Source organism: Oncorhynchus masou, chromosome 30 (assembly GCF_036934945.1).
Source record: "Oncorhynchus masou masou isolate Uvic2021 chromosome 30, UVic_Omas_1.1, whole genome shotgun sequence".
Lineage (NCBI taxonomy): Eukaryota > Metazoa > Chordata > Actinopteri > Salmoniformes > Salmonidae > Oncorhynchus > Oncorhynchus masou.
In genome coordinates this window covers 27,495,097-27,517,653 of record NC_088241.1, presented here as the reverse complement: position 1 = coordinate 27,517,653, position 22,557 = coordinate 27,495,097, and the positions used below count along the sequence as shown (strand labels likewise).

Here is a 22,557-nt window from a genome sequence, read left to right as displayed (position 1 = left end):
AAACAAACGAGACAAGCTAATAGCATACGGGTCACATTAAAGCTGTTGTCATCCGATCTGCCCAGATCCCGTTGGATGCCTTACAGGAACAATGCAACACCACGTCAGCCACCAACTCCCATGTGGTCCTGCAGCTGGAGCATGCCCAGTCCCTCTTGGTCCAGTTCACTGAGGGCCTTTCTGAGGTGTCACCGTGGCTACAGGAAACCCAAGCGCTCATTGGCCAGCTCTCCCTGAGCACCATTAGTTACAAGGCATTCCGAGAACAACAGGACCTCTTACAGGTAGCAGAGACCTGCCTTTGAGTGGAGTGCCAATTCTTTAAAACGTTTTTTTCCCCCCGTTCAACAATGATGCCCTTTTAGATTTCATAGCTCCCCCTCCGTTTTCTGCTCAAATGTGCTGTTCTACTGTTCTTCCCTTGTAGATTATTCAGCTCCGTTCATTAGAGTACTTTAATCTACTTGAAAGGAAACCATTGAACATTCCCACAGGTATATAAAAGACATCTCTATTCTCCTAGGTAGTTAATGGAAAGGGAGACAAGGTGACCCGTGTTACCTTTCCTCTTCAACAGTTCTCAGGGATAGTAATATAATAATATAATATAATATATCCCATTTAGCAGACGCTTTTGTCCAAAGCGACTTACAAGTCGGCTGGGGCCACTACTTTTGCATATGGGTGGCCCCAGCGGGAATCGAACCCACGACGCTTGGCGTTGCAAGCGCCATGCTCTACCGACTGAGCCACACAGGACTGAGACTCCTCGTTTCTCAAACATAGCCATTTACGTGCACTCAACAATTCCTTTACCATGCCCCAAAAAATCTTCTGGGTCGTAAACATTAGATACCAAATGGAAGAAAATGTGGAGGAACTACCTGAACTTGTCCAATAAGAAACTGTCCTTTTTTACTACTGTGTGCCCTAATGAATACAACCCAGATCGATGTGTCTAAGGATCTATTTCTATAACCCCTAACTGTTTCTCACCTAGGGCCTGAGGGAGTCCATAGCAGAGCATAGACCTCTGATAGCACGGCTGTGCTCGCTGGGGAAACGTCTGTCAGAGCTTAGTCCCGCCCAGGGGAAGGAGTTATGTCATAGCGCCACAGAGCTTAAGGAGCAGCACAGGGCCATCAGGGACAGGGTCAGAGAGGCTGCCAATCTACTGGAAGAGTCCCTGCCCAGATACACACAGGTGACAGTATGCACACACTGCTGCATGACCGCATGCAAGCATGCATGAAGACACACATATTTCACAAACACACACACCCAAAGCGCACGCACGCACGCACGCACCCACACACACATAAAGACACACACATGAAGACATACACATGGTGCATGTACAGTGGGGCAAAAAAGTATTTAGTCAGCCACCAAATGTGCTAGTTCTCCCACTTAAAAAAATGAGAGGCCTGTAATTTTCATCATATGTACACTTCAACTATGACAGACAAAATTAGAAAAACAAATCCAGGAAATCACATTGTAGGATTTTTAATGAATTTATTTGCAAATTATGGTGGAAAATAAGTATTTGGTCACCTACAAACAAGCAAGATTTCTGTCTCTCACAGACCTGTAACTTCTTCGTTAAGAGGCTCCTCTGCCCTCCACTCGTTACCTGTATTAATGGCACCTGTTTGAACTTGTTATCAGTATAAAAGACACTTGTCCACAACCTCAAACAGTCACACTCCAAACTCCACTATGGCCAAGACCAAAGAGCTGTCAAAGGACACCAGAAACAAAATTGTAGACCTGCACCAGGCTGGGAAGACTGAATCTGCAATAGGTAAGCAGCTTGGTTTGAAGAAATCAACAGTGGGAGCAATTATTAGGAAATGGAAGACATACAAGACCACTGATAATCTCCCTCGATCTGGGGCTCCACGCAAGATCTCACCCCGTGGGGTCAAAATGATCACAAGAACGTTGAGCAAAAATCCCAGAACCACACGGGGGGACCTAGTGAATGACCTGCAGAGAGCTGGGACCAAAGTAACAAAGCCTACCATCAGTAACACACTACGCTGCCAGGGACTCAAATCCTGCAGTGCCAGACGTGTCCCCCTGCTTAATCCCAGTACATGTCCAGGCTTGTCTGAAGTTTGCTAGAGAGCATTTGGATGATCCAGAAGAAGATTGGGAGAATGTCATATGGTTGATGAAACCAAAATATAACTTTTTGGTAAAAACTCAACTCGTCGTGTTTGGAGGACAAAGAATGCTGAGTTGCATCCAAAGAACACCACACTTACTGTGAAGCATGGGGGTGGAAACATCATGATTTGGGGCTGTTTTTCTGCAAAGGGACCAGGACGACTGATCCGTGTAAAGGAAAGAATGAATGGGGCCATGTATCATGTGATTGAGTGAAAACCTCCTTCCATCAGCAAGGACATTGAAGGTGAAACGTGGCTGGGTCTTTCAGCATGACAATGATCCCAAACACACCGCCCGGGCAACGAAGGAGTGGCTTCGTAAGAAGCATTTCAAGGTCCTGGATTGGCCTAGCCAGTCTCCAGATCTCAACCCCATAGAAAATCTTTGGAGGGAGTTGAAAATGTTTGACCTCTGTCATTGCCAACAAGGGGTATATAACAAAGTATTGAGATAAATAAGTATTTGGTCAATAACAAAAGTTTTCCACCATAATTTGCAAATAAATTCATAAAAAAATCCTACAATGTGATTTTCTGGATTTTTTTCTCATTTTGTCTGTCATAGTTGAAGTGGCCTATGATGAAAATTACAGGCCTCTCATCTTTTTAAGTGGGAGAACTTGCACAATTGGTGGCTGACTAAATACTTTTTTGCCCCACTGTATACTTACTGTAAATACAGTACATATAGCAGTCTCACCAGACTCTGCATACCTTGAGAATAGACTATACACCTGTAAACATTTGACCGTCACATACACACAGTGACACAATGGTGTCTTGTCTCTGTAGTTGAATGAGAGGATGACGCTGATTAGAGAGAGTCTGGATGGTCTGCTTGGTCACATGCAGTCCCCAGCCTCTCTGCAGGGTCAGACCCCACGCATCCAGGAGCAGCTACAGGACAACAAGCACACTCTGGCTGAGCTCTCCAAGCTGGAACTGGGCCTAGGGAGTATAGGGACCCAGGCTGACGAGCTCCTGGCCAACACACAGGCAGCTGGGGACGCATCCATCGGTACAGGTACACTCATCACAAAGTGCCCGAAATGTTGGTTCTTTGCATTCAATTGTCGGGAGTATAAAGGGTGTGTAACTTTCTTTCATGTGTATTGTTTAAATCAATGTGGAGCTTTTCTGTTAGGCAGCACACATCTGGAGAGGGGGAATCTTGGATTTATCTTGAAACAACTTTGACAGAGATGCTGCCTAGGTTACCTACAATGGGTTTAAAAAAAAATTGGAGTGTGTAGAGAAAGTAATTTGAGAGAAAATGCAGATGTCACTGACTTGTGATATGTGGTTAACATGTGTATGAGTGTCTGCTAAATTACTACAATGCAATGTATTAAAATGACTGTATTCTGTCTTCTCCCTAGCAATCCAGGAGCGGGTGTCCAGCCTGACTCAGCTGTGGGAGGAGGCTCAGAGGCAGGCTCAGGAGAGAGATGGCTGGCTGCTCAACCTGCTGGACCTGGCTCTCAAGTTCTGGAGCGATGTTAGTGATGCGACGGCCGGCCTGTACGATGCCCAACAGGCTGTCCTGGACCTGAACGCCAGCAGGACAGACTCAGAGACCATCCGCCAGAGTCTGGAGACTATGCAGGTAGCTGTGGACAGTGGAGCTATTGGTTTGATCTTAGCTGCTTTAAGATGAATGAAATAGTTCAGTACAATTTCCAGTGAATGTGTTTTTTTCCCATCCTCTGTCAGGTACTAAGATGATCCAAGACAATCTATTTCAACGAATGTACTTTACGCTGTCTGCTTCAATTTATCTCCCTTCTTACTGATTCCATCGTGGGGTCTCTCACCCCTGACAATATCGCCTTACAGACACTCAGGGAGGACATTGACAGTCTACAGGGGGACCTGGACACGCTTGGCATTCTGGGAATGGACCTGATGTCAGCATGTGGGGATACAGACAAACCTGATGTCACCAAGAGCTTAGATGAGGTGAGGAGTGAGAGGAGGTAACATTTATGTTAATATTCATTCTCCATAAGACAATCATTTCCCAATGTGTTTCTAAACAACGACATCACTGACTCCATAGCTCTACTGCACATGGAACAACCTGAGTAAACTCTGGAGTGAGGGTCACAAAAAACTGGAGGAATCTTTACAGATGGCTCTACATTACCAGGACACCATGCAGGTACGTGTGTACAGTATGTGTGCGTGTATGCATGTTTAGTGCATGCGTGCATTCTTGAGTGTGTCTGTGTGTGGGAGCCGGTCACTAACATATCCGTATTGTCACTTAGCTTTGCTTGGCTGCCGCTCCTCCTCTTAACTCCCCCAGTGCAGTGGCAACCAGCCAACAATAAACTCCACTAGGCTTTATGTCCATTGCAATGGCAGAAACCAGACTCTAACTCCCTGTAGTGTTGGTGATGAGTGACTGACAGACTGTGCATTTCCCTGCCAATGGGAAACAAATGGTGTTAACTGCGAGAGACACAGTCGATACCCGAGGTCTGGGAAGCCAGCCGCAGTGTCGCCACTTGTACAAGTCAACAGGATCGCATGTTTCATTGTTCAATATGGAAGTTATTTCACCACTTCAAAATACATACAGTTGAAGTCGGAAGTTTACATACACTTAGGTTGGAGTCATTAAAACTCGTTTTTCAACCACTCCACACATTTCTTGTTAACAAACTATAGATTTGGCAAGTCAGTTAGGACATCTACTTTGTGCATGACAAGTAATTTTTCCAATAATTGTTTACAGATAACTCACTGTATCACAATTCCAGTGGGTCAGACGTTTACATACACCAAGTTGACTGTGCCTTTAAACAGCTTGGAAAATTCTAGAAAATTGTCTTGGCTTTAGAAGCTTCTGATAGGCTAATTGACATAATTTGAATCAATTGGAGGTGTACCTGTGGATGTATTTCAAGGCCTACCTTTCAACTTAGTGCGTATTTGCTTGACATCATGGGAAAATCAAAAGAAATCAGCCAAGACCTCAGAAAAAAAATTGTAAACCTCCACAAGTCTGGTTCATCCTTGGGAGCAATTTCCAAACGCCTGAAGGTACCACGTTCATCTGTACAAGCAATAGTACGCAAGTATAAACACCATGGGACCACACAGCCGTCATTCCGCTCAGGAATGAGTTGCGTTATGTCTCCTAGAAATGAATGTACTTTGGTGCGAAAAGTGCAAATCAATCCCAAAACATCAGCAAAGGACCTTGTGAAGATGCTGGAGGAAACAGGCACAAAACTATCTATATCCACAGTAAACGAGTCCTATATCAACATAACCTGAAAGGCCAGCCAGCAAGAAAGAAGCCACTGCTCCAAAACCGCCATAAAAAGCCTGACTACGGTTTGCAACTGCACATGGGGGGGACAAAGATCATACTTTTTGGAGAAATGTCCTCTGGTCTGATGAAACAAAAATAGAACTGTTTGGCCATAATGACCATCGTTATGTTTGGAGGAAAAAGGGGGAGGCTTGCAAGCCGAAGAACACCATCCCAACCGTGAAGCACGGGGTGGCAGCATCATGTTGTGGGGGTGCTTTGCTGCAGGAGGGACTGGTGCACTTCACAATATAGATAGCATCATGAGGTAGGATAATTATATGGATATATTGAAGCAACATCGCCAGACATCAGTCAGGAAGTTCAAGCTTAGTCGCAAATGGGTCTTCCACATGGACAATGACCCCAAGCATATTTCCAAAGTAGTGGCGAAATGGCTTAAGGACAACAAAGTCAAGATATTGGATTGGACATCACAAAGCCCTGAGCTCAATGCTATAGAAAATGTGTGGGCAGAACTGAAAAAGCGTGTGCGAGCAAGGAAGCTTACAAACCTGACTCAGTTACACCAGCTCTGTCAGGAGGAATGGGCCAAAATTCACCCAACCTATTGTGGGAAGCTTGTGGAAGGCTACCTGAAAGGTTTGACCCAAGTTAAACAATTTAAAGGCAACGCTACCAAATACTAATTGAGTGTATGTACATTTCTGACCCACTGGGAATGTGATGAAAGAAATAAAAACTGAAATAATTCTCTACTATTATTCTGACATTTCACATTCTTCAAATAAAGTGGTGATCCTAACGGCATTTTTACTAGGATTAAATGTCAGGAATTGTGAAAAACTGAGTTTAAATGTACTTGCCTAAGGTGTATGTAAACTTCCAACTTCAACTGTAGCAACTATTCATAGTTTCTTGTGACACGAACTTGTGTGTATATGAAGGAATTATGTTTTTAAGCATATAAAAACAATACATTTCTTGTTTTTCCACAGGGGCTTTTCGAGTGGCTCAAGTCAGCAGAGCTGAGATCCACAGAGGAGTTCTTGGTAGGAACTGACCTGGAGTCAGTCAAAGAGCAGCTGTGTGATCTCAAGGTGAGTCTACTCTACACAAACAGAACCCACTGAAGAGCTCCCACTCTTTCCTAAATTCAAACCAATAATCTGTCATGGGAGCAATAAGCAAGACATTCCATAATTGTCACTTTAAGCACTTGAGTCTTTTGCTGAATCTGACAGTTCTTTCTACATTGCCAGCTCTATAAAGGTTATGAAATGTGCTGTTTCTCCCCAGGGGTTTAAACGGGAGCTATACCAGAAGAAGATCGAGATGGAGAGCCTGAACCACCGCTTTGTGTGCAGGCTGTCTCCAGGCTCTGAGCGTCCCGGATCTGTCTCTCCCCTGTGTGACTTCAGACAGCGCTGGGACAGCCTGGAGGCAGAGACTGTCAGCAGACAGGTTAGACTTCACTCAAATCACTCATCAATATGTGCAATTCAATTGGCTGGGACTGGTTTCCCCAGACATAGATTAATCCTAGTACTGGATTAAGAAATTCCATTGAGGATGTTTTTTTAGTTTAGGATAAGGCTTAGCCTGTGTTCAGGAAACCGACACCTGTTCAGTATTTTTTTTAATGGCTTGGGTTATGGCATTGAAGAGGTCGGACAATGCGTTAATGTGTTTTCACTACTTGTGGTTGCAGCATCAGCTGGAATGTTCCCTGCTGGGTCTGGGTCAGTTCCAGAACACTCTGGATGAGTTGCACACCTGGCTCTCCCACACAGCCGACCTCCTCCAGGGCAGTCGGCCAATCAGCATCGACCTGCAGGCATGCGAGATAGAGCTGGCCAAACACAAGGTTTGTGACTTAAATGAATCAACACAATGTATGGGGATCAATGCCATTTTAAAGCTTCTGACACCTATGGGTATGTGTGTGTTTGAGGAAGGATGATACTATTGGATAATTCCTCTGAGCATAAGATGTTTGTATGCAAATATCATGTGTATTACAGTATTGTCATCAAGTGTGCTGTTATGTTCCTCTCCACTCTAGGTGCTGCGTAATGACGTCATGTCCCACGTGCGTACGGTGGAGTCTTTGAACCAGGCGGGGCGGGGCCTATTGGAGGTGGGGACTGGGGACAGCCCTCACGGTCTGCACCCACAGCTGGAGCAGCTGAATGAACGCTGGGAGTTTGTCCGCTGTGAGACAGAGCGCAGACAGCTGGAGCTGGAGAACAACCTCAGTCAGGTGAGGAGAGATTGGGAATAGACCAAGTGGCAAGTTATTCTTCATGATCACGCCATCTCTTTGTCTTATTCACTATCACATATGCAAAGAGATGCCAAACTTATTAGAAGTCTTAGGACAAACTACTTATTAGGTTTCTCCCAACATTGCAATATCAGTAGTACTGAATGATTATCTGCTTTGTGGTGCCCTCTAGTGGTGAATCAGACTTAGTAAAATCTAAAATATTGCAATCAAAACAGATTAGTAATTGATAATTAAATATGGTTTTCAGAGGTGTATTTATGATTTTGTTCTACCCTAGGTCCAAGATGTTACAATGGAGATCCAGGATCTTCTTCAGTGGTTGGAGAACACAGACCTGAGGCTGTCCTCCAGTAAGACAGTGTGGGGGATGCCTGACTTTGCCAGCGAGAGGCTCAACGCACATCTGGTAAGGCCAACCCAACACCTAACACCAACATGTACATCTTGGTGAGGCAACCCCCCCCCGCAGTTTTGTAATGCATGCCATCAAAGCCACACAACTACACAACTACAAAACACAACTCTAAACAATACATTAATTGCACTATAACGGGGACAACAAACTGTTAGGACCTACATAAAAGCTGTCCTAACAGCAGTCCCAACGCGTTATCACTGATATCTTGTCTATATCTGAGCCTTGTCTGGCAGCAAAACAGTTCATTTAGCTTCATTTACTGCCTTTGCATCCTGTTTCCATTGATCATCCTTGAGATGTTTCTACAACTTGGAGTCCACCTCTGGCAAATGTAATTGATTCTACATGATTTGGAAAGACATACACCTTTCTATATATGGTCCCACAGTTGACAGTGCATGTCAGAGCAAAAACCAAGCTATGAGGTCAAAAGGAATTGTCCATAGAGCTCCGAGACAGGATTGTGTTGAGGCACAGATCTGGGGAAGGGTACCAAAACATTTCTGAAGCATTGAAGGTCCCCAAGGACACAGTAACCATTGGAAGTTTGCAACCACCAAGACTCTTCCTAGAGCTGGCCGCCCGGCCAAAATGAGCAATCGGGGGAGAAGGGCCTTGGTCAGGGAGGTGACCAAGAACCTGATGGTTACACTGACAGAACACCAGAGTTCCTCTGTGAAGATGGGAGAACCTTCCAGAAGGACAACTATCTCTGCAGCACTCCACCAATCAGGTCTTTATGGTAGAGGGGCCAGACGGAAGCCACTCCTCAGTAATTGGCACATGACAGCCCGCTTGGAGTTTGCCAAAAGGCACCTAAAGGACTTTCAGACCATGAGAAACGAGATTCTCTGGTCTGATGAAACCGAGATTGAACCCTTTGGCCTGAATTCCAAGTGTCACGTCTGGAGGAACGCTGGTACCATCCCTACGGTGGCAGCATCATGCTGTTGGGATGTTTTTTAGTGGCAGGGACTGGGAGACTAGTCAGGATCGAGGAAAAGATGAATGGGAAAAGTACAGAGAAATATTTGATGCAAACCTGCTCTTGAGCGCTCAGGACCTCAGACTGGGGCAAAGGTTCACCTTCCAACAGGACAACGAACATAATCACACAGCCAAGACAACACAGGAGTGGCAAGTCTCTGAATGTCCTTGAGTATCCCAGCCAGAGCCCGGACTTTAACCTGATCAAGCATCTCTGGAGAGACCTGAAAATAGCTGTGCATTGACACTCCCCATTCAACCTGACAGATTGAGAGAATCTGCAGAGAAGAATGGGAGAAACTCCCCAAATACAGGTGTGCCAAGCTTGTAGCTTTTATAGCCAACAAGACAAAAGGCTGTAATTGCTGCCAAAGGTGCTTCAACAAAGTACTGAGTAAAGGGTCTGAATACTTATGTAAATGTGATATTTCCATTTTTTAATTTTTTATATAAATTAACAAAAATGTCAATCAGTTTTTTCTTTGTCATTATTGTGTGAAGATTGTTAAGAAAACACAAACAATTGAATACATTTTGCAATAAGGCTGTAACATAACAAAATGTGGAAAAAGTCAAGGGGTCTGAATGCTTTCTGAATTCACTGTAACTATTTGTTTAACACTTTTGAAATGTACAGTGACAGAATTCAGGACGTGGGCCGTTCTTACGGTATTCTCCATGTAACACCAAGTCAGAACTGTAGGATATATAAAGGGGGTGTATAAGCAGACAATGACAGCTCTTACAATATTCAATGAATACTTTTCTCTAAAACAGGCTATAGGCTACATGTGCACCACCAAGTTAGAACAGTAGGCTAAATTATGAGGGGAAAATGGACCACATTGTTAGGGTGAGGCACATGGGCTACTTACAGCTTACTACACAACATACTGTACACTTAGTATTACTTTCTTAGCTACAGTATATATCTCCCTGGCATATTACATTGTTCATGCAGCAGCATACAATACATTTTGGACTCCCCTTGTTGTGCTGTGCTTACTTGAACAGGAAGGTGGTGCGGCGGTCCTTCGTGGGCAAATTTTGTCATCAAAGTCTGGCACTCTCTGGATTTATGGTGCTTTCAAGACAACTGTGAACTCTGATAAAAACAAGGTTGAAACATGATGACATCAGTGATCTTCAGGTTGAAGCTCTAGAAAGAGGCCCGAGTTCCCGACTTGCAGTTCTGAGTTGGATGACCGAGTCAGAGCTATTATTTTTCAGAGTTCCAAGTTGCCTTGAACTCACTGAAGTCTGAGATTTCCCAGTTCTGAGTTTCCAGTTGTTTTGATCGCAGCAGAAGTTATGCTGGATTGACAGCATGACCAATGTTAAATGTTTATCCTTTTAAGCTTGGAAAAGAGACCCTTAAACCCAAACTTGGACCACACACTTTGCACTGCTTGCAGTTAGCCACTGATTCCTTCCAAACCACTCATTGTTGAATTTGCGATTTCCAACTTGCTGTGTAACGTTTATATCCAATGGCCGATGAGCACCAATACATTTTATCTATAATTTCTCTTCATATGACAAGGATTTGCCAGTAGATTGTCACATGATTTAGGATGATGACTGCTAGCTTGCTACTTTTGAAAGTATGATGTTGACATGATCAATCCAATCAAAGCTACTGTAGATTTGATGTAATTTTATCTGTGGCCAATGACCTTGAGCCTTCTTGGATGGGCACTTCTAATGTAACTATGGCAGCACCAAAGGGGCATGCATGTTCTAGGTCTACCTGTATATTTTGCGGTGACGTAGTGTCCCCATGAGTGAAAGAACATTGAGCCAATTACAGTGCAACTAGTGAACATTACCAACTCCTACGTTCCATATATTCTGCTGGCTGCCCCACCACCACAGAAAGTGCTGAGCTAGGCTGAAACACCTGCCTCACTCAAGAATGCTAAAAAAAGAGACCAAGTTTGTATGCAGCTTTACTGACTCAATGTATGACATTTTTAATTTACATTGTTTGCAAACTGATGACACATACTGTAGTAATGCCAAAATAACATGCAAACAGGCAACAAAACAAAAAAACTCAACTGCCTTGAATGATGGGTCGCCACTGGACCTACAGTGCCTTGCGAAAGTATTCGGCCCCCTTGAACTTCGCGACCTTTTGCCACATTTCAGGCTTCAAACAAAGATATAAAACTGTATTTTTTGTGAAGAATTAACAACAAGTGGGACACAATCATGAAGTGGAATGACATTTATTGGATATTTCAAACTTTTTTAACAAATCAAAAACTGAAAAATTGGGCGTGCAAAAGTATTCAGCCCCTTTACTTTCAGTGCAGCAAACTCTCTCCAGAAGTTCAGTGAGGATCTCTGAATGATCCAATGTTGACCTAAATGACTAATGATGATAAATACAATCCACCTGTGTGTAATCAAGTCTCCGTAAAAATGCACCTGCACTGTGATAGTCTCAGAGGTCCGTTAAAAGCGCAGAGAGCATCATGAAGAACAAGGAACACACCAGGCAGGTCCGAGATACTGTTGTGAAGAAGTTTAAAGCCGGATATGGATACAAAAAGATTTCCCAAGGAGCACTGTGCAAGCGATAATATTGAAATGGAAGGAGTATCAGACCACTGCAAATCTACCAAGACCTGGCCGTCCCTCTAAACTTTCAGCTCATACAAGGAGAAGACTGATCAGAGATGCAGCCAAGAGGCCCATGATCACTCTGGATGAACTGCAGAGATCTACAGCTGAGGTGGGAGACTCTGTCCATAGGACAACAATCAGTCGTATATTGCACAAATCTGGCCTTTATGGAAGAGTGGCAAGAAGAAAGCCATTTCTTAAAGATATCCATAAAAAGTGTTGTTTAAAGTTTGCCACAAGCCACCTGGGAGACACAACAAACATGTGGAAGAAGGTGCTCTGGTCAGATGAAACCAAAATTGAACTTTTTGGCAACAATGCAAAACGTTATGTTTGGCGTAAAAGCAACAGCTCATCACCCTGAACACACCATCCCCACTGTCAAACATGGTGGTGGCAGCATCATGGTTTGGGCCTGCTTTTCTTCAGCAGGGACAGGGAAGATGGTTAAAATTGATGGGAAGATGGATGGAGCCAAATACAGGACCATTCTGGAAGAAAACCTGATGGAGTCTGCAAAAGACCTGAGACTGGGACAGAGATTTGTCTTCCAACAAGACAATGATCCAAAACATAAAGCAAAATCTACAATGGAATGGTTCAAAAATAAACATATCCAGGTGTTAGAAAGGCCAAGTCAAAGTCCAGACCTGAATCCAATCGAGAATCTGTGGAAAGAACTGAAAACTGCTGTTCACAAATGCTCTCCATCCAACCTCACTGAGTTCGAGCTGTTTTGCAAGGAGGAATGGGAAAAATTTCAGTCTCTCGATGTGCAAAACTGATAGAGACATACCCCAAGCGACTTACAGCTGAAATCTCAGCAAAAGGTGGCGCTACAAAGTATTAACTTAAGGGGGCTGAATAATTTTGCATGCCCAATTTTTCAGTTTTTGATTTGTTAAAAAAGTTTGAAATATCCAATAAATGTCGTTCCACTTCATGATTGTGTCCCACTTGTTGTTGATTCTTCACAAAAAAATACAGTTTTATATCTTTATGTTTGAAGCCTGAAATGCGGCAAAAGGTCGCAAAGTTCAATGGGGCCGAATACTTTCGCAAGGCACTGTATCTAGTAGCTTCCCACAGAAACGGTCCTGTGCCCTGATCAAAAAATGAAATCCAAGTACAGAGATTCATAGTACTATAGGGTGAGACCCCTTTACCCATCCACCTGGATCTCATTGAAACCTAATATGTATTGTCATTGTATGATTTTTTTTACAAGGTTTTATCTCAACTCAGAGGAACCTACTCTGACTGTACGCACATTTTACAGTGTGGCATTGAGCAATAGGGATGTCTATATAGCTCGATATCCCCATCTAGTGGTTGATATCTTTAATGACAGTACATTCAAACTTTTTATGTGAATGTGTAAATGCAAGTGTTAATTGAATGACTAGGAAGGTGCAATTGAAACTTACATATCATTTATTTTGATTACTGACATTACATTTTTTTATATACTGTATCAACTGCTTAAAACACTTGTTCATTAATTCTGAGATGGCAGTGTCTTATTCTTTCCTCTGGTCTAAAAACTATCCCAATGCACCAGGGCAGTGATTACACTACCCTGTGTAGGGTGCCGTCTTTCGGATGGGACATTAAACAAGTGTGCTGACTCTGGGGTCATTTAAAGATCCCATGGCACTTATCGTAAGAGTAGGGGTGGAAACCCCGGTGTCCTGGCTAAATTCCCAATCTGGCCCTGATACCATCACGGTCACCTGATAATCCCGTTTACAATTGGCTCATTCATCCCCCTCCTCTCCCCTGTAACTATTCCCCAGGTCGTTGCTGTAAATGAGAATGTATTCTCAGTCAACTTACCTGGTAAAATAACTAATAAATACCATTTTAAAAAATATTAAAGGAAAGTTTTAATTTTAATTACATGGAGTTTTAGTCAAACAATTTTCACAACCTTCCAGCTAATGTCAGTACATAATTGCATACGTTTGTCCTCACTTTACCCTGGCAATTAGCTAGTTTTTGCCTTTCCCGCTACAAAAAGGCGCAGTGGGCAAATCTTACTTCCACTATTAAAGTACGGGAACACCTTTTCAGTGAATTTGTCTTTGAAGGTGTAGAGAGTCGTGTTCTTGGTGATGTCGCAGAATGTCACCTCCCCTTTGTCACAGTCCAGTCGAACTCGGATCACTTGTGGGCTCTCATCTACTTTGATCTGGACATGCGATTTTATACATGCTTTGTATTTGCCACTGATGTGTTTGATGATCCACAATCCACTCTGAGGCTCCATTTTGACTTGCTTCTTGCGTGGAATGGACTCTTTGGCTACTCCTAAGATCCAGTTATCATTATCTCCAACCTCCACATCCCAGTAATGGATGCCTTTACTGTACCCTTCAGAACCCAACACTCCTACGTTAAGAAACCTTTCGGGATTATCTGGGAGACTCTGCCTCTCGTCACAGTATGTCATAGTGGTGAGGTCATCAGAGAGTGTGAACTTAGTGGACATTGTGTTCGGATCCATGGTCACAGGGGCTATAGGGATGTGTGCAGAGATATTGTATATTAATATTGAACTATATTGGTGGGAGACATACAGTAGAGAAACCATTTTTTGGGGGGGGAAATGCACTCACTGTAGTCAACAAACTCATACATCTTCTCCCAGACTTTGAACTTGAGAGATCCCACATGTTTGGCCACGTCAATCAGTGCTCCTGACACTACCTGAGTATCTTCAGTATCTGGGAATGTGCAATTGGCTCTATGGTAAAAAAAAGAAAATGGATGGCGTCAGTGGAATGGAAAGAATTATAATAATTTAGACACTTTAAAAAAAAGTGATTTACCTGTTAAGTATGGCCTTGTAGTTCTATGAAAAAAGAACGAGGACAAACGTCACTTAATATCATGCAACTGTGAGAGAAACCGTTTCACAGCAATGGGATTTTTAACATTTTGACAGACCCCTTACCTGCAGGAATGTGATATTGTCAACATCCATTTCCTTATCTATAACTACAATCGTCTCTGAAAGGGTTGTGAGCTCTCTGGTCAATGCCTCAGCTTTTTCTTGCATCACTTCAGATTTCTGCCGTTCTTCCTCTCTCAGGGTAGCTATCCTGGCCGTCTCTTCCTCGTCTAAGAACTGGTGGAGTTTCTGAAACTCCCTGCTGATCTGCTCCTCTGCAAATTGGGCCTGGCCCTACAATAGAACATTCAACTCAACTTTCAACATTGCTCAAACGCTCACTCAAATATTCATGTTACTTAAAATGCATTATAATAGCTACCTTTATGTGCTCCACCCAGCTTTGATGACACATCTTGGCTGTGTTCTTGTTTTCTAGTTTGTTCTTCAAAGTGGAAACCACAGCCTGGATTTCACTCTAGATTGGAAGTGATAATTGTCAAACATCTGATTTTGTTACCCACGCTGTAAAAATAATGTGTGTTGATTCAGCTTCAAAAACCAAGGCAACCAGATTCAATACCATTTTTTTGTTTGCGCAACATTCGGGCGTATAAGCTCAACCAACATTCACAAATTTGCTTGAATTTTTTAGGTTGTTTGAAAATACAATTCAACATGCCCAAATGTAACTACAAATCGTATTGCAGCTGGTTGGTTGCCTTGGGTTTTTGTATTGAATAATATGAAACCCTCTAATCTTTTTTTGTGCTAAATAAGAGTGGGATAAAAAAAAAGGAAAAATTATGTCAGGGATTGAACCCTGCAGGGTACAGTATATGTGCATGGAGCCGGGATGTTACCCCTTTGCCAGTAACTGAAAGGTCGCTGGTTCGAATACCCGAGCCGACGAGGTGAGAAAAATCTGTCGATGTGTCCTTGAGCGAGGGACTTTAATCCCTAATTTGCTCCAGGAGCGCCGTACTACTATGGTTGATCCCGTAAAAAACACATTTCACTGCACCTATCCGGTGTATAATTTAAACTCAATAAAAATATAAAAGCAACAACATCAACGATTTTACTGAGTTACAGTGCATATAAAGAAATCAGTCAATTGAAATAAATTTCTTATGCCTACCCACTTGGGAGCCACGCCCAGCTAATCAGAAGGATTTTCTCCCCACAAAAGTGTTTTATTACAGACAGGTATACTCCTCACAGGACAAGAGCAACGGAAATTGTGCTCTCAAAGACAGTAGATAGTGTTTCTCATCCTCAATGTAAAAAAAAAATAAAGTGCGTGTGTGCAGTGTCTTTTGCCATCGCCTTCCAAAAGCAAACATGAACTTGTAATTTTACGCAACGAGCTTTTTCAAATTCAGCTACGTTTATTTTTTGAAGTCCTGATTAATGCTGATTAAGCAATTGGTTGTCACAGAGAGGTACATTGCCAGTTAAATGCAAGCAAAGTAAACAAAAAGTTTACAAATTGGTCTTACCTTCAAATCCGGCACAGCCTCCTCAACGGGATAACAGTCATGACCTTTATGTTTTTTTGATGTGTAGCAGACAACACAGATGAGCTGTTTATCGTCGAAACAGAAGATTTTAAGTTTCTCCCCGTGCAGCTGGCAGTTGTTATCAGATCTGATGTTTTCACCCCCGTTCTGTAAGGAATCACAGAGACTCTTTAAGGCGAGGCTTAAACTCTGCTCCTCAGATGAACACTCTTTTTTGCATACGGGACACAGCGGATTCTCCATTTCCTTCCAGTATTTCTGCAGACACTCCTCACAGAAGCTGTGGCTGCATTTGAGGACCACCGGGTTCCTGAAGATGTCACCGCAAACGGGACAAGAGAGGTGCTCCTCCAAGAGAGACAAATTGGCAGCCATTCTTTTTCACACACAGGGATCGTCTGTGCTATTCTTTCCTCATTGGTTGAAATGGACCTCACCCACAAGTTACCAAGAAACAAAACAGAAACTAAACTCACTCTGACTCGGTGCAGAAACTCAGGCTTGGACGTATGTACAGTATAGTACCTACCGACAATAATATCAACTGTTTATGATTATAGCTATATGGTAAACAATGATCATAGGCAAAATATTGTACGAACTACTATGTTTTTTTGTCCATTGTGTATTTCCATTTGCGGAATATTTAGTTAAAAGCCTGGAATAAAGAAAATGGGCTACCGATAATTAAATTGTACATATATTTAGCTTCTATGTGGTAAATGGTACTTGTGCATATAGATTGCGCATAGGCTTGTCTCACACATAAATCTTCTCTTTGTGCCAGACTGGGTTCAAATGCCTTCTGTTTCTTTTTTTTCTGTATTTACTTATCTGTATATGTTATGTACGTATGTGTGTGTGTATATATACAGTATTTATGTATGTATATATTTTTTTAAATGTTTGGATAACCTTATTCACTATTATGTATTGATTTGTACCTTACATTATTCACTCTTTATGCGATGCGTAATGCAGAGAACACCAGAAGAAGAAATATAATTGAATTGCCACAGTGAATTTTTGTAATGTTTGTTTATGTGCCAATTAATCCCATAAGGGATGAGTTGCCAAATGGCGATTTGACGCGAAAATCAAATGTTACTCACTAATTCATACTAGAGGGACACAAAACAACAAACATGACCATTTTGTGAGGACTTTTACCTATGTGAGCACACCTCTTTACCACTGGCTGTCAGTAAGTACCCAGACATGGCAAAAGCAATGGTTGTTAATGGTGAAGACATGGAAATTATGAAGGTATTTCTTAAAACGGTGTAAAAATAAAGGCACGGTCACCCCATGACACTGTTGTAATCCAGTATGTAAGATTTTAGTCACAGTGAATCCCATTCAGGGTCAACCTGTCCCAAGGTATGCTTTAATCTTTTTAGCAAGCAGTTCCAAGTCATTGTCTGCCATCTCTCTTTCTTTAAGATGGAGTGGCAGGCAATGCAATGGACCCAGGCTTAGTGATTCATTATTTATCTCACACTGTCCAATGTTCTCTCTCCCAGGTAGCTAGGAGCCTTATTGGGGCTGAGGATGGCTGTCAATCCCCCTTGGGTCCACATTTTTATTTTACCTTTATTTAATTAGGCAAGTCAGTTAAGAACAAATTCTTATTTTCAATGATGGCCAAGGAACAGTGGGTTAACTGCCTGTTTGAGGGTTTGAACTTGCAACCTTCCGGTTACTAGTCCAGTGCTCTAACCACTAGGCTACCCTGCCGCCCCTAAGCTAACGAGCTTAGGCAGTTTGACATAGTGTTCTCTCTTACTGTTATCCCTTGGACTAGTCTCAGTGACAGATGCCTTCTGGAGAGCATCAAGACCACTCCACCAGTCTTACACCACTCTCAGGGTGTAACGGAGCTGACAGAACAGAGTGCTAGTGTGTTGTGCACTTCCCCAGGGGTCCTGGGAACAGGAGAGGGTGCTAGAGCCCAGTGCCTGTCCCAGAATAATCTCTTCCTCTTGAGCTGGCAGCACAGTGTCAGTGTGCTGTGCCTAGTGCTGTAATCAAGTTGCTAAAGTGGACTAAAGTGGAGTACTACAACACTGGCACTCCCCAGAGGGTCCTGAGAGAGGACCGGGTGCTAGTGCTCAGTGCCAGTCCCAAAATGCCCTAATCATCTTTGTTCAATGTCACAATGCCACTGTGCTGTAGAGCTCCTTCCTGCTGCACAGACACTGGAGAGACAGAAGGCATATCAACCGATTTGCAAAAAGATGACAATTAGTCAATAGGCTATTTCTCTTCTGTTCTACCCAGTTACGGTGGACAGTAACTCGTTAGCAGATGGACATTTGACTGCATACATAAAGAATAATATTTTGTCCATAAAAAATAATATATATATATATATATCATTTTGAAAGGAAAGTGGGAGACTTGCTGTATATAAGTGGACATAGTGGATGCTGAGCTTCCCTCTCTACCGTCCCAGGAGCTGTGTAACGAGATGGACTCCAAGCTCCATGCCTACACAGACGTGAGGAACGCCATCCGCAGGATGTTGGAGAGCGGCAATGTGACCAGGGGCTCCAGCACGGAACACAGCCTCTGTATCCTGGAGCAGAAGTGGACTACCGTCTACGGGAAAGTACAGGACCGCAAGGTGAGAGTGAGACTTAGGCTGCTCCCAGATCTATGTGCTTTAGCCAACCCCTCTGACCATTGTCAACCTTACATACAGGGTTGTGTTGATTAGGGCATGCAACAATGTTTTAGCTACAGAAAACGAAAAGGAGCACTTCTTACTGGATAAGTTCAGGTAGTCCCTCCCTTTTTCAGTCAGTTTTCTTCCAACCCAGATCTGGGACCATGCTAAGTGACACTGATGAGGGGCCTAAGAATATGATGATTAACTACTGTAAATTTGTGAATGACAGGGTAAAAGTGTGATATCTGTTCTGTTCGTAGGCTAAGCTAACCGAAGGGTTGAGCCTGGCAAAGGAGTTCCACTGTAATGTCCAGGAGCTGCTGACCAGGATGGCCAAGTATGAGGAGGCCATAGGAGACCTGCCTGCCCCCAGCTTCGTCCTGGACACAGTCTGTGGCCAGCTTCAAGAACACCGGGTGTGTCTGTGTGTCTGTGTGTCTGTCTGTCTGTCTGTCTGTCTGTCTGTCTGTCTGTCTGTCTGTCTGTCTGTCTGTCTGTCTGTCTGTGCCTGCGTGTGAGTTTGTGTTTGTGTGTATTAGCATGCATGTGCACATGCATTTGTGTCTATGTGTGTGAGAGTATGTGTTTGTGCATATGTGTGTGCATGTGCGAATGATGTCTGTGTGTGTATATGATAAATCATAGTGTATTTCCTCCCTACAGACTCTGGTGAGTGAGGTGAACTGCTACGGTGAGAAGAAGACAGTGGTGGAGACTGCAGGCTCCAGGCTGACCGAGCTGAGCAGGAAGGAGGACTGTGACGTGGTTCACAACCTGATCATGACCGTACAGGACCGCTACAGGAAACTTCACCAGTGCACCACAGAGAGGGGCCGAACACTAGAGGACGTCAAGAAGAATGCAAAACAGGTATAGATACAGAACCATCTATGAAATATTTTTTTTTGGTAATTATGAACTATTCTGTATTTTCCACCCCACATAATATTTTTGTTCCCCGACATCCTCTATCTATTAACTCATAGTAACCCTCCAAAACAGTCTTAATGCCTCAGTTTCAATAGTCCAATTTAGAAGGGCTCTCGTGATAACAAGCACACGTTATATTTCAGTTCAGTGAATCTTGGCGCCTTCTAGTGGACTGGATGACTGAGGTGGAGCAGACGCTGGACACACATAAAGAGATCGCCGCGGACCACGAGGAAATTAAACTGCAGCTCACCGAACAGAAGGTAGGCCTAAAGAAATTATAGAAATTATTGTAGCTCTTGTGAATATTATTCTAGCTTAGAATGTATAATTTAAATCCATTGTTTTTGTCCATTGTTTTTGTTCAGCAAAATTACATATTTACCTTTTATTCCTGTATTTTTCTGTATGTGTGCTCCTAGGACTTCCAGAAGCTTCTGCGCTCGAAGCGACCTATGTACGAGGCCACTCTAAAGAGTGGGCGGGGCCTCCATGAGAGGTCTCAGAGCGCCCAGGACAGACAGCACCTGGAGAACCTGCTCTCTGAGCTCCGGGACTCATGGGATACCATCAGTGGCAAATCCATGGAAAGGTGAGGGACACAATGCACTGCTGAGGGAAATGACATTTCCACACAGCTAAAATGATTTAAAATACTGGTCCTAATTCACTCCCTATCTGTTCCCCTAGGCCCTCAATATCTGTAGACCTGAAGGGATAGGATAGGTTCAATCCAAATAGTTGTGGACTATCCACAATTTTGCTTCCACCTTACAGATCTGCAAACATTGAAGGGATCTGCAAACATCAAAGCCAAGGGTAGGGGTAGGGAGTGGATTGTGGCCGGAATCAATTTGGGCAACACGGTTGGCCAACTTTGACAGAGTTTATGATCCAGTAAAATGTTCCTCAGGCAACACAAACTGGAGGAGGCACTGCTGTTTTCAGGCAGATTCACAGATGCTCTTCAAGCCTTGAATGACTGGTTATACAGAGCAGAGCCACAGCTGTCTGAAGACTTACCTGTCAGTGGGGAAAAAGACATGGTCAACAATCTGATCGACAAGCACAAGGTCATTATTTATACATTCTGTGTATGTGATAAGATATTGAGGCTTTTCTATGGACACCTCTTTCTTGAGGCGTCACCTGAAAGCTGTTTGACAGCAATATAGGGTATCTCACGCTGACATTCTCTTGGACTCTCATGTTTCTCAGGTGTTCCAGAAGGAGTTGGGGAAGCGAGCCGGGTGCATTAGGACCCTGAAGCGCTCGGTGAGGGACCTGACCAGGAGCAGCACTGCTGATGCCCATTGGTTGCAGGAGCAGATGGACGAATTGGAGGGACGCTGGGAGGATGTGTGTAAACTGTCCGTATCCAAGCAGGCCAGGCTGGAGGCAGCCCTTCAACAGGTAACTCACCATACTGTCTTATTCACATTTTACGATCACATTTGACTCGTCTTCAGTGTTATGTAATGTACTTGTATAGTATGGACAGGGTATACCCAGAAATTGTTCAAGACAGTTTCCCCCTTCTTGGACAACAAAGTGTATCCTTCCTAAACACTTTACTTAAAGCCTGCAGGTATAATGATTTATGACTTGTTATAAACACGCATGAGGCTTTATAATGCCTTGTTATGGCTTTCTATTACGGACGGTTTATCTCATTGTCCTTTCATATGTGTGGCTCTGTCAGGCTGAGAAGTTTGACAGGCTGGTCCACTCCTTCCTGGATAATTTGGTGGAGGCAGAGAGGCTGCTGAAGTACGGGGTCATCCCTGAGGAGGAGGAAGCTCTGCTGGCCTTTCGCAAACAACATGAGGTAGGTAGACATGTAGGCCTAATATCACTGTAGCCTCCATTATTAAGTGTATAAATAGCTTAAGAACAATTCATATCAGGGCTTGTAGAGGTTGCGAGATACAAGTTATAAAAGCCTGATGCTTTATCTAGCATTTGATAATAATAACAATCATTATAATAATAATAATCGTTCATGGTATTTATAAAGCGCTTTTCAAGTACCCAAAGTTGCTTTAAAATTGTAGAAATGAAAAACAAGAGATTGAAATCAGAACAAAACAACGCCAAACCAAACAAAAGGACAAAATCACGAAACAAAGAGTAGGGTCTGGGCTCAAGGAAGGGAAAAGGTGTGATGTGTCAGTGCATGACTGAGTGAGCCGGTGTTGTGTGTGTCTGTGAGTAAGTAGAAGATAGTGGGTGCTTGAGAAGAGTGTGTGAGGATAGTGGGGTTAAGGGCAAGCCATGATGAAGAGGTAGGGCTCGACTGAAAGATGGTGACGGACTCAGATGGCTGGAGGGAGATAGTTTCAGTTTTGTAGTTGCCTTTTCAGCTTTACTGACTTTCAAGATACCACGCTTCAGATCATTTTGTATTTACTCGTAGTTTTATAGTTTGATGCCATTACCCAGTAGACAGGGGGTGTAATGAGCTCTGTGTTTGTGCCCTGTGTCCAGGAGTCAATCACTTCCCTGAGCTTCCAGGAGATGGAGCTAGAGAGCATCCAGTGTCTGAGTGAGGAAATCCTGTCCTTCTGTCACCCAGACTCCATCATCACACTCAAGTCCTGGATCAGCGTCACCAAGACCCGCTACGAAGAGGTGAGACCACTCTTACCTACTTAGGATTTTACGTAGGACAAAAATGTAATGATAATGACTTAAGCATTGTGTCAGTGTAGCCTTATTTCTTTGAGGTATTTAAATGAGCCTTTGCGGAGCCAC

At 43.3% G+C, this 22,557-nt stretch overlaps 2 protein-coding genes across 2 annotated transcripts in view; one reads left to right on the top strand and one right to left on the bottom strand.

Moving 5' to 3' along the window:
* LOC135521622 (microtubule-actin cross-linking factor 1, isoforms 6/7-like) overlaps positions 1-22,557 on the top strand; it is a 31,698-nt gene that overhangs the window by 3,378 nt on the left and 5,763 nt on the right. Inside the window, exons 7-26 of the mRNA XM_064947328.1 lie at positions 66-284; positions 1,001-1,204; positions 2,970-3,201; positions 3,557-3,783; positions 4,014-4,136; positions 4,237-4,338; positions 6,459-6,560; positions 6,760-6,924; positions 7,172-7,327; positions 7,526-7,723; positions 8,028-8,156; positions 18,658-18,828; positions 19,134-19,289; positions 19,537-19,743; positions 19,947-20,066; positions 20,226-20,395; positions 20,717-20,876; positions 21,022-21,216; positions 21,506-21,631; positions 22,291-22,434. Of these exons, the coding sequence (XP_064803400.1) occupies positions 66-284; positions 1,001-1,204; positions 2,970-3,201; positions 3,557-3,783; positions 4,014-4,136; positions 4,237-4,338; positions 6,459-6,560; positions 6,760-6,924; positions 7,172-7,327; positions 7,526-7,723; positions 8,028-8,156; positions 18,658-18,828; positions 19,134-19,289; positions 19,537-19,743; positions 19,947-20,066; positions 20,226-20,395; positions 20,717-20,876; positions 21,022-21,216; positions 21,506-21,631; positions 22,291-22,434 (3,306 nt within the window). The remainder of the gene's footprint in view (positions 1-65; positions 285-1,000; positions 1,205-2,969; positions 3,202-3,556; positions 3,784-4,013; positions 4,137-4,236; positions 4,339-6,458; positions 6,561-6,759; positions 6,925-7,171; positions 7,328-7,525; positions 7,724-8,027; positions 8,157-18,657; positions 18,829-19,133; positions 19,290-19,536; positions 19,744-19,946; positions 20,067-20,225; positions 20,396-20,716; positions 20,877-21,021; positions 21,217-21,505; positions 21,632-22,290; positions 22,435-22,557) is intronic.
* On the bottom strand, positions 13,656-16,610 carry LOC135522467 (nuclear factor 7, brain-like). Its single transcript, XM_064948760.1, has 6 exons — positions 16,182-16,610; positions 15,062-15,157; positions 14,743-14,973; positions 14,618-14,640; positions 14,405-14,532; positions 13,656-14,303 (listed from the first exon to the last, which is right to left on the bottom strand). The coding sequence occupies exons 1-6, from the start codon at positions 16,575-16,577 to the stop codon at positions 13,774-13,776; spliced, it is 1,404 nt and encodes a 467-aa protein (XP_064804832.1). The 5' UTR covers positions 16,578-16,610; the 3' UTR covers positions 13,656-13,773.

Excerpts from the sequence above, each read along its gene's own strand:
- LOC135522467 (XM_064948760.1), bottom strand. The coding sequence starts at position 16,577 with ATGGCTGCCAATTTGTCTCTCTTGGAGGAGCACCTCTCTTGTCCCGTT. Across the intron at positions 14,974-15,061 it reads GCTGGGTGGAGCACATAAAG|GGCCAGGCCCAATTTGCAGA; the intron begins GTAGCTATTATA and ends GTTCTATTGTAG. Across the intron at positions 14,304-14,404 it reads GTATGAGTTTGTTGACTACA|CCCCTGTGACCATGGATCCG; the intron begins GTGAGTGCATTT and ends ACATCCCTATAG.